The sequence below is a fragment of the Strigops habroptila genome, chromosome 3, assembly GCF_004027225.2.
Source record: "Strigops habroptila isolate Jane chromosome 3, bStrHab1.2.pri, whole genome shotgun sequence".
NCBI lineage: Eukaryota > Metazoa > Chordata > Aves > Psittaciformes > Psittacidae > Strigops > Strigops habroptila.
Window position 1 is genome coordinate 63,188,368 of NC_044279.2, and position 11,540 is coordinate 63,199,907.

At 42.3% G+C, this 11,540-nt stretch overlaps 1 protein-coding gene across 2 annotated transcripts; it reads right to left on the reverse strand.

Moving 5' to 3' along the window:
• Positions 1-319: 319 nt before the first annotated feature.
• Positions 320-9,495, reverse strand: MGST1 (microsomal glutathione S-transferase 1). 2 transcript variants are annotated; one of them, XM_030479330.1, is made up of 4 exons: positions 9,375-9,495; positions 6,818-6,965; positions 4,630-4,724; positions 320-1,051 (listed from the first exon to the last, which is right to left on the reverse strand). In XM_030479330.1, the coding sequence occupies exons 2-4, from the start codon at positions 6,941-6,943 to the stop codon at positions 805-807; spliced, it is 468 nt and encodes a 155-aa protein (XP_030335190.1). In that variant the 5' UTR covers positions 6,944-6,965; positions 9,375-9,495; the 3' UTR covers positions 320-804. The 2 variants fall into 2 exon arrangements, with proteins under 2 accessions (XP_030335190.1, XP_030335189.1); XM_030479329.2 differs by lacking the exon at positions 9,375-9,495 and adding an exon at positions 8,138-8,280.
• Positions 9,496-11,540: the final 2,045 nt, after the last annotated feature.

The following is an 11,540-nucleotide window of genomic DNA, read 5'->3' on the forward strand; positions in this document are numbered from 1 at the left end:
ATTACTCGATACATTTGCAAGTGTCGCTTACTTTGTGCCGAATTTATTAAAAAATAAAATAATGAAAAAAAACCTTCTACAAAGTGCCTACACTTAATCCAAACACAGGTTTTGTGATTGGATAAACTTCAACAAAAAGAAATACCTTAAATTTTCACCAGTGTCACTAAACAGAGTTTAGCCCAAATACTTTTTTTATCTATTCAACTGAGAGAAATGGAGCTGCAACGGTTTGGGTTTTTTAATCCCAAAGTGGATTATACAAACAACAATTTCATCAAAGATTTTTTACAACAAGCCTAGCATTACTGATTATATCTTATTATTAAGGTAAGCATTCTTCAAAGAACTGTATGATTGGAATCTCTTCCTGATTCATAGTGACATGCTATTTGCTGGCTGCAACGAGAAGAGTCAAAATGAAAACAAAAATACAAACACGCTTATTTTTCCTCTTGTCTTTATTGATTTAGACTTCAGAGCTACAGCCAAAAATAGTGCATCTGTAGAAAATTACCACACATGCTATCAATACAGCATCATTGCATGTTTATAATTGTAAGCACTTTACAAATCGCAAAGGGAACACTCAATCTAATATTTTGGCAATGCAGCCCATGAATAGGGAATACAGAAAGACTTTTTTTTTTCTTCCAAAAAGAAGTATTTCTGAACAGCAAAGAAAGGCCTCTGTTAAAAAATGAATTCCAGTCACTACAGAATGCTGGCTCATTCAAGACATCAACATACACTGCTGGAAACTTTGTATGGAATGTCAAATGGTACACAGAAGCTATGACTCTGCTACAGGTATAGCACTGACTTCATAAGGTTGTATAACATCGAGAAGGTCACCACATACCCAATTGCCCAAGACAAACCTCTGCTGGGCTGGGGAAGAGGGATCAAATAGGCAAAAGTGTGAATGATCCTACACACAGTGAAGATCCTGAAGTGCAGCAGGGCTGAGGACAGCTCAGGGCCACTAAGAGCATACAGCAGTCCAATGCCAAAAAAGGGGACAATATTTTCAAGGTCATTCAGGTGGCATCTGGGGAAAGAAGCAAAGTTGGTTTACAGTGTTACATTTTGTTGAATAAAACACTTCAAGGCTCATTATTTTTCAGCATCTTCAGAGCATGATACTGTTAAGGCCCTAACACAACTGTTGGCTTCCTCTGCAGTGGGGACTTGATTCAGCTACTGAAATGTTTTTAACATGTTTACCTGACATCGCTCTGGTGTCTCTTGCTGCACCCCACATTTTTAAGCTCCTGATCTTCTGTTTGAAAGCTCTTACTTTTTCCCCAGGATCTGGTAATATTAGGGACTTACCAGAGGTATATAAATGTATCTGGGTGTGGGTGTGCAAGAATGCAAAGAAAGGCAGGGAAGAGGAGAAATAGCTAGAATTTTCCTGTAGTCTCTCTTAACTGAACCTCAATTAACTGGATGACTGTGACTGCAGCTACTAGACTACATGGCCCATCCCATAAACTCAGTTCATAGTCTCCATAAAGAAAATATGAAATACCCTATATATGAAACATTCTATCAGATCTTCATGGAGTTAAATCATCTTGAAGAATGTTATTTTTGAGCATCTAACAGGTGTGACAGTTATGCTTTAGTTCATTTTCTTCACTACTAAGCACTAAAATAGCTGAAATTTTGAATGTTTGAAATTTTGAAACCATAACATAATTTACTAAAAATGTGTTGAGACTGAACTCCAGATCTTGAAGTATTCTTTCACACTTCTTCCTAAACCTCCCCTGCTCCCTTTACCTCTTTAGATAAATTAGACTTCCAGCCAAATTTACTGATTGAAACAATCTCTAAGCCTTACTAATGTCAAATTTCACAGCCAACTAGAATAAGAACATGGTGCTGTTTTGCAGCTGCATTCTGAACTTATTTATCATTACAAGGAAACATATCCTCCAGCCATTTTACTCTTTTTCCCCAAAAAAGTACACTGAAGAAAGTAATGTCTCTTCTATACCCATAAACAGAATAAATCCCAGTCACTTATATACAACAGAAGCCATGCTAAATCTATGCAGAATTATCTGTTGCTATGAAGCTTGCAAAAGAGAATATAGCAAACTTCCATTAAGAACCATTCTTGGGAGGAAAACATGGATGCCGCAACACCAGTGGAGTAACTAGAACCAAGCTGACCTACTAGGTCTGGGGAAGTCTGAACAACTCTGCAAAACAGCAACACAGGATCTGATAATCACAGAAACATAAAATGGTTTGGGTTGGAAGTGACCTTAAAGGTCATCTGGCGCCGACCACCCTGCCATGGGCAGGGACAATTTCCACTAGAGCAGGTTGCTCAAAGCCCCACCCAACCTGACCTGGAACACTTTCAAGGATGGGGCAGCCACAACCTGTTCCACTGTCTCACCACCCTCATAGTGAAGAATTTTTTTCCTTATATGTAATCTAAATCTCCCTCTTTCAGCTTAAAGCTAACCCCTCTTGTCTTATCACTACATTCTTCTGTAAAAGTCCCTCTCCAGATTTCTTGTAGGCCTCCTTTAGGTAGTGAAAGATCACAATAAGGTCTCCCCAGAGCCTTCTCTTCTCCAGGCTGAACAAGCCCAGCTCTCTCAGCCTGTCTCCATTGGAGAGGTGCTCCAGCCCTCTGAGCATCTTCGTGGTTCTCCTCTGGACTCGCTCCAACAGGTCGACATCCCTCTTGTATTGGGGGCCACAGAGCCGAACACAATACTACAGGTGGGGTCTCACAACAGCAGAGTAGAGGGGAAGAATCACTTCCCTTGATGTGCTGGCCACGATCCTTCTGATGCAGCCCAGCACACGGCTGGCTTTCTGCAGTGTTTTAAAAATCTAATCTGTGTAAGTGACGCTGTGAGGTGGTTGTCATTTCTCCAACGTAACAATATGAGTTAAAAGGGCATCTGATCACAATGTTGTATTGACTTCGATGTCCTCTTAGAACTTACAAATAGAAAACAATTACTCCTTGCCAAGAAGTGCCCGATTTTATAGAACAACCTTATGAAGTTTAACCAAGCCAAGTGTAAGGTCCTGCACCTGGGTCGGGGCAATCCCAGGCACTGCTACAGGTTGGGTGGAGAAGAGATTCAGAGCAGCCCTGCAGAGAAGGACTTGGGGGTGTTGGTTGACGAGAAGCTTAACATGAGCCAACAGTGTGTGCTTGCAGCCCAGAAAGCCAACCGTATCCTGGGCTGCATCAAAAGAAGTGTGACCAGCAGGTCGAAGGAGGTGATCCTGCCCCTCTACTCTGCTCTCATGAGACCTCACTTGGAGTACTGCGTACAGTTCTGGTGTCCTCAACATGAAAAGGACATGGAGCTGTTGAAGCGAGTCCAGAGGAGGGCCACGAGGATGATAAGAGGGCTGGAGCACCTCCCGTATGAAGACAGGCTGAGAGAGTTGGGGCTGTTCAGCCTGGAGAAGAGAAGGCTGCGTGGAGACCTCATAGCAGCCTTCCAGTATCTGAAGGGTGCCTACAAGGGTGCTGGGGAGGGACTCTTCCTTAGGGACTGTAGTGGTAGGACAAGGGGTAATGGCTTCAAACTTAAACAGGGGAAGTTTAGATTAGATATAAGGAGGAAGTTCTTTACAGTGAGGGTGGTGAGGCACTGGAATGGGTTGCCCAGGGAGGTTGTGGATGCTCCATCCCTGGCGGTGTTCAAGGCCAGGTTGGACAGAGCCTTGGGCCACATGGTTTAGTGCAAGGTGTCCCTGCCCATTGCAGGGGGGTTGGAATTAGATGATCTTACGGTCCTTTCCAACCCTTACTATTCTATGATTCTAAATTAAACAATTAACAACTCCCTGAACCACTCAGGGGGAGATAAGGAAAGTTCAAAGCATCTTCACATCCCACTGAGATTAGACTCTTCTTTCTGTGATTTTATTCCAAAAGAGACATAAATTACTACCCTTCATGAAACCACAGTCATGTACATTTGAAGGATTCACTGTTCTTAAATCAGAGCTAACACTTATTTTCAAGATCTTCCCTAATGGTGGTTTAAATAGGCACAGTTCATTTACATTCAAGTTTTTAGTATAAAAATATATATAGCAAATAAACTGTGAGCTTCATTCATGGATAGAATATGGAAAGGGACTCTTCATCAGGGACTGCAGTGAAAGGACAAGGGGTAATGGGTTTACACTTAAACAGGGGAAGTTCAGGTTAGATGTAAGGACAAAGTTCTTTACTGTGAGGGTGGTGAGGCACTGGAACAGGTTGCCCAAACAAGTGATAAATGCTCCATCCCTGGCAGTGTTCAAGGCCAGGTTGGACAGAGCCTTGGGAGACACGGTCTAGTGTGAGGAGTCCCTGCCCATGGCAGGGGGGTTGGAACTAGATGATCTTAAGGTCCTTTCCAACCCAAACCATTCTATGATTGGATGATTAATGACTTATTATTTTTAGTACTATTATTTTGTTTGAATGTGTAAATGTTTCTTTCATTTAAACAAATTAATGAATTAGATTACTACTTAAAGCAACACAGAACAGACATAGGCTTGCCGAAGAGAATGTGGTGAAATTAATCCCCTGATTTAGTACTATTCTGCTATTTAAAATATATTTTTAAGACTCCTATGCATTACCTGCGTACACGATCGACATCTGGATGACCCCGCACAAGTTTTTTAGCACTTTCGCCTGTTCCAAATGATACTGTATCTTCTAGGTTGTCAAAGGCCTATTTCAAATATAAACACACAAGAGACATTAGTAGCCAGAATGTTTCTTCTAGTCAAGGCAGCTTGCTATAAAGGTCACTCCTTTTACTAATGCCGCTATAACCTCACATAACTTACCTGAAGCTAAATGCATGGGGAATGATATATTGCTCACTGCATTACTGTTTTCTTGAGCCCAGCCTGTATGCAGCTTGTATGCTGACAAATGAATGTAATGTAACTTATGCATGCAGATAAAGCCTTCTTGTAAGATTGACAAGCACTGCAGATGACTGATACTCAGCCTGAAGTGATGCCAATGGGCTGAAGGAACATAGGGACCTGAATGGAAGAACTACTGTCTGTACTGCCTAAGTCTCTTTTTCACTATTCTTGACAAGTTATCTGAAAGCCTTTTTGGATCCCTTCCTTCTTCAGAAGTCTGCACAGCAATAGCACCTGAGAGACTTACTCCCATCTTCATTTATGACCAAATAAGTTCCTCCCCTTCCTCTTAGGTACAAATTTTTCTACTTATATGACCTCCTCCAAATACTGTAAGACACAACTTGAAAACAATATTTAATTTAGTTAGTCAGTAGATCTCTCCTTGCTGACACATGTAGTAACACATGCATTCTGGCGACCGTTCAGGCTATGCAAGCGTAAGTCAAGAAAACTGTTCTATTTTAGGAGAGCTACACGACTGCTTTCTGAGGCAGCCTTGATGCCTTCCTGTGAAATATCCTTGGCCTCAAAATTCTTGAGACACATTAACAGTATCACATCAGCAACATTTTACCTTTTCTCACTCCGCCATCTGCTTTCCTCCTTTTGTCTTAACATTTTAAAGACTTTTTAGTATTACATAGGAAATGACTTCACTAATTTGTCTGTTTGTAGTATTACTGCCTGTCATAAGAAAACCAAGTACTTCAAATTAAGGAATGCTCTATTGTCACCTACATACATATGGACCATAACATGGCTACAAGTGTTAATACAGGACATGACTGGATCTACACATAGGATCAGTACAGCTAATGTGCTTCTGCAAGAGCAAAAGCAAGGTTACAACACAGACATCTGGGTCCTATTCTGGATATAAAGAACACGCTGTGTGCTCTACTGTAGCCAGTCTTCAGCTGTTTCAAAGACCTAAAGAGCTACCAGAATCCAGTAATAGTAACGAGGTCTTAGGATCTCATGAACAACAGAACAGTTCATCTGGGTTCTCTTGTACCCAGCAGGAAAAAAAAAAAACCAACAGCAAAAGGACAAACAAAAGGACTGCAACAAAATCCCTGAAGCACATGCTGTCTCACAGAACGAGATCTCACAAGAATAGCCATATAAGGCAAACTCTGGGCTCTCTCAGCCCAGGACCAAGTGTTTCCATCAGTGGCCATGAGCAGATGCCTAGAGAAGACCAAGAACAGCGCAAACACAGCACCATGCTTCCCATGAGCACCCTCTCCGAAGCTAGGTGCAATTATTTGATCCTTCTGCATTATTTAGTAAACCTCAGTAGATCTTTCATATGTTTATACAGCCTACATACCAATCCACATAAATTTTTGCCCTGCCTCACATTCTATAAAAAAAAATATTTTGTTTTAGATAATTGACCTACCTGCAATGGGAAGGCTAAAACAACTAGGGAATGTAAAGAGCTTTAGAATTACTGGATGAAAGGGTTATAGATGCATAAAAATCCACTTCATATCCGCTCTTCTGAACCTACTAGTTGATTATCCATGTAACATGGTTGCATATCGCACTTTATTTGCTTTATAAGCTGTGTATCCTGGACACCAGCTTTTCAGAAGACGGTGGAAATTACAGTTATGAAAAACTCTTATTTAAAAATAACAGAAATGTTTTATAAGGGCCGAGTAAGTCAAATTCAACTGTAAGATACAGTCTCGTAATTATAATTAGGTTAAAGATGTAGTCCATTTGAGACCAACAAAGCACCAGCACGCCAAACTCAGAATATCATTATTGGAGGGATGAGGAAGAAAAGCACCAGTATTTGAAAGCTGAGCACTTATGATATTATTTCAGTACAAATTTCAATCTATTCTACCAGATAGTATTCCCAATTTCTTACCTTTCTTGTGAGTCTGAAGTATGATGTTGTAACAGCCATAAGCATCATTTTTACAAGAACAATAGCCGCGTAAGTAGCGAAAGCCCGGAAGACTTCATTGTCAACGAACTGGGTCAATCTAGCCATTTCTCCACTTTTCACTGATGACCTTTTAAAGAACATTAAAGTTAGGCTAACACCATAGCAATCCAAAGTTCTGACAACAAGATTGTCAGAACAGCCTTTTGTTAACATCTCTGCAATAACAGCACAATTTTGCCACTGTGACAAGTCTATTATCAAATGTATTTTCCTCAGTTTATTTTCACAATGTCATGATGTAATACTTTAAGATGAGAAATCATATTATTTTGCTTCCATTATATCTGCTTATTAAACTGTCAAAATATAAACCACCAAAATATTTAATGTAATTGCAGAAATAAAATTTAGTCATAGAAATTAGTACTTTTGAAATAACACACAGATTTTAGACCAATTCATTTGAACCAGTGAATTTAACTAAGCAGTTACCAGGATAGAAAGAGTGTGATGACATACTATGTATACTGTAATTTTAAAGAGGAAAATTATTATTGTATACCTTTTTTTTGTAAAATTACACAATTATAATTGCACTTTAGCTTTCAAATGAACCAGTATTTTCCTACCCAGCAATAACTTGTGATCAAACCGAGTTAAACATGCATTTTTCTCCTCTGAGACCTTGTTCTTAAAAATTGCTTTTAGCATGATTCACGGGCAAAGATTAAGTTGTAATGACAAAAAAGAAGAGAACTAGTTATGCTTTTATCATGGGAGGTTTAAGCTAATGAGGTCTCTTTCTGTGAGACCATACCAAACCCCCAATCCAATGGAGGTGGTACCTTTTATGAACACCGTAACGTTAAGAATGTGATGAGGACTGAATGCATGTAAATGAAAAGCATATCCGCTTGCACACTCAATTTGTGCTATGAACAGAGCAAGGCTTTTGCCTCAGCAAATGCTTCAATCATGCACTTGGTAATTAGGAATCTATAAAACCAGTACGTCTCAGCTTGAGACCAAAATAAATGCACTTTTTGTTATAGTTATTTCCTATGATATAATTTTAACAAGAATAATAAAAAAGGTAATAATATTATTAACTTGATTACAGCTCTAACAATCTCTCATTGTGCTTTCAGCACAGAGTTACTGCCAGCTATAGCCAAACAAGGGAAACTAGACAAGCCAAGAGCAGTAGAAGACTCTTGCTCTGAAGGTAAATCCTTGGTGGGGAGGTGGGCAGCATGGAGGTAAGCAACTGTTTACTCAGTGAAACAAATCTAGCCTTGCCTGGACATATCTGTCTGCAGTGATGGGATTTTGCTCCCTCTTTTATTCTTTCTGAAACAGTGCTTGGGTCATGGGCAAAGCACCGGGTCCAGGGACTATGCGAAATCCAGCAGAACTCTTCCTCTTCTCGCACTGCAGTACAGCAGTTCTCAAGATAATCAGTGATTTAGCAAAGGTTTTTCTCAGCAATGAACAGAAACTGCAATTTTTAACTGCACCACAGCAGAAAGCTCAGAGTTTCACATAACAAAAATAAAGTAAATCCATGGCATCAAAATCATTTTTCTCTGCTGTATTTTGAAGCTATGCTGAAAACACATCTAAGAACTATATAAAGTCATGAGAAACTGTCCACCACCATCTCTGGAACTACACCACGTCTACCCATTTCCCCTACTAGAAAGGTTGCCCTCTCCAAACCGTCATAAAGCACAGGCCTTGCCTTCACTACAAAAAGGAAGCATAACACATTAGTTACATTTTTAACACCGGTAGAAATGCAAAAACTAAGCTCCACATACTAAAACTGCACAGGGCTTGAAGGGATATGCTTAGCCGACAAACAGCCTGATCCACACAGGTTATGTTACACCACCTCTCAACGGTGCGAATGCAAAACTTGAGCCTGGTTAAGTGCACAAGTCTAGATCCCATGTAAAGTGTCTTAAAAGACACCAGAGCTGCTGTGCCCTCGGCGGGCACAGCTGTGCTAAGGCCCCCGTCCCAACGCAGACTAACTACGCAGCTGTAATCGGCAACATTAGCACCGGGCCACTCTTCTCTTGGCTGGTGTCGCAACGCGACTTCCCAAAGCGCACTCAAACGGCACGGCACGGCACAGCCCCGCCCCGCCCCGCCCCGCTCCAAACACGCTTCCAAACATGTAGGTCCCGCCTGCGGCTGAGCCGGCGCCTCCACCTCCGCCGAGCTCCTACGCTTTATCGCGGCCGCGCAGCTTGCGCCTCGGCCGCTCCCACCTCTCCAGCACCACCGGCCGGATCTAGCCGCACCCCCGGGAGCTGTTCCCGCCGACTCCCCGCCACCACACCCGGCTGCCGCCTGCACGGGGCGACGGGCTCCAGGGCCCCGGAGGTTCTGCGGAGCGGCCCCGGCCCCGCGCCATGCCCGTCCCGCGCCCACGGAGGGTTTCGCGCCTGGAAGGCGGCGGGAAGGGACTGGGGGGAACCTTCCGTTCCCCCCCGGCAGCGGGAGCCGCCGTAGCGCAGCGACCACGCACCTCGCCAGCTGTGCCCTCGGAGAGTGCAAGCGCTGCGGCCAACTCCGCTTCTTCCTACCGGGCACTGCGCCTCCGCCCGCCCCGGGGCACGGCCCGGCCCGGCCCGGCCCCGCCTCGCCTCGCCTCGCCCCTGCGGCCGCGGAGGCGGATCCTGGCCCGGCTCCGCGTGGGGGATGGTGGCTGTCCGCCACAGCCTTCGGGGCCTTCGGGCCCGTGTTGCGGGAGGGTTCGTCAGCGGTGGTTCACCAAGGGCGGGCCGGGGTCAGGCCCGGACCCCGGAGAGCGTAACCTGAGAGGGCAGAAGGAAAGGCAGACAACACAAACAATCAAGCAAAAGCCCGCCTGTCTGAACTCTTTCAGATAGGGAAACAGAGACTTGTGGCCCAGGCAGACATTGTCAGAGACAGGCCATGTCCTGCGATTCCACAAGCAACAGTGGGCTCAAAGCCTGCCTGAACAGCTGTAAAGCAGCTGAAGTCTCATTACTTTGGGCCGTTACGTTGTTTGAGTGCATCTGAAGGAAAAAAACACTTAAAATGCTTGCATTGCTAAGCCCTCAGAGCTGATCCAATCAATATGCACTACGTTGCTTTGCAAAGCCCAACAGAAAATAAAGGAACTTCAGGGCAGGCCGTGGGCTCTTCCTGCGTGCACTCTAGGACGTGATGAAACAATCAAAGATAAAAGAGAAAAGGAAAATCAAGATAAAGAAGGGACGGGGAAAAATGAAAAGAAAAATAAAAAAGCTAAAGATTTTAAGATTAAAAGAAAGGGAGAAAAGGAAAGAGAAAAATCAAGATAAATGGAAAAAGGAAGGGGAGGGATGGGAAGAGAAGCAGGAACGGAAAAAAAAAATAGGAGAGAAGAAAAATCAAGATGAAAAGGAAAAGGAAGGGAAGCAGGGGCAAGGGGTGGCATGGGAAGGGAAGGGGAAAATGGATGAAAGATGAAAAAAGAGAAAACGAGAAAAGAGAAAAAACCAAGATAAATGAAAGGGAACGGGGAAAATGAATAGAGAAAAAAGATAAAGAGAAAATGAGAAAAGGTAGAAAAATCAAGAGGAAGGGAAGGAAAGAGAAGGGGGAAAAGATGAAAAAGGAAAGAAAAGGGGAGGGAAGGATAGAGAAGAAATTAAAGAATTGTACAAGACAAAAAAAAAGATAAAGGGAAAGGAAAGGAAGGGAGAAAAAAGAAAAGATAGAAAAGGTGAAAAGAAGACAAAGCAAGGTAAATGAAAGAAGGGAAGGGGAGGGAAGTGGAGGGAAGGGAGAAATGATTAAGAAGAAAAGAAGGAGAGGGGAGGAAAGAGAAGGGGAAAATTAAAAAAGGAAGGGAAAGGAGAAAAAATAAAAAGATAAAAGATTTAATATTAAAAGATTAAAAACAAGAAAAGGAGAAGAGAAATGCAAAATCAAGATAAATGAAAGAAAGTAATGAAGGGAAGGGAGTAATGGAGAAAAAAGGAAAAGAAAAAATGAAAAGAGAAAAATAAAAGATTTAAGATTAAAAGAAAGATGAAAATAGAGAAGTAAAGAAAAATCAAGATAAATGAAACGAAGAAATGAAGGGGAGGGGAGGAAAAGGGAAGGGGGAAGAATTAAAGGGAAGGGAAGAGGAAGAAGGGAAGAGGAAAAAATTAAAAAAAGATAAAGAGAAAATGAGGGAAAAAATAAATAAAGAAAATACAGAAAGAGAAAAACAAAATAAAATTAAGAGAAGCCACTATTTCTTGCAGGCCCTGAACCACGTAAGAGCAGGGATGAGACTAAGTAGGGTAGAAAACTGGGGCCATACTAAAGCAGAAGTGAACTGTGCTCAAGGTCTATTTTCTTCTCAAAGTTCACTAGCAGCATAAAGTGCCCGTAGAACATTTGAAAACTGCTGTGATCTAAGTGAGGTTAGGTACATAACTGTGGTGATAGTTGCTCCTCAGGGGCCCATTCTTGCAGTCCTTACTCATGTGAATTGTTCCTGTGATGCTAATAGAATTACTCTTGTAAATCAGGGATGCCATATCAGCCCAATGCCCAGGGTTATACTGATCATGAAGGGCTTGATCTCGCAAACCTCATTCATGTGAGCAACCCTTTTTCATGACAATTTTCCCATTGACTTGAAGAACTATCCATGTAGTTAGGAACAGTAGAATCAAGACACAAGTTTAGG

Coding starts and splice junctions, on each gene's coding strand:
- MGST1 (XM_030479329.2), bottom strand. Junction 4,725..6,817: donor ACTTCAGACTCACAAGAAAG/GTAAGAAATTGG, acceptor TATTTGAAATAG/GCCTTTGACAACCTAGAAGA. Junction 1,052..4,629: donor GATGTCGATCGTGTACGCAG/GTAATGCATAGG, acceptor TTCTTTCCCCAG/ATGCCACCTGAATGACCTTG.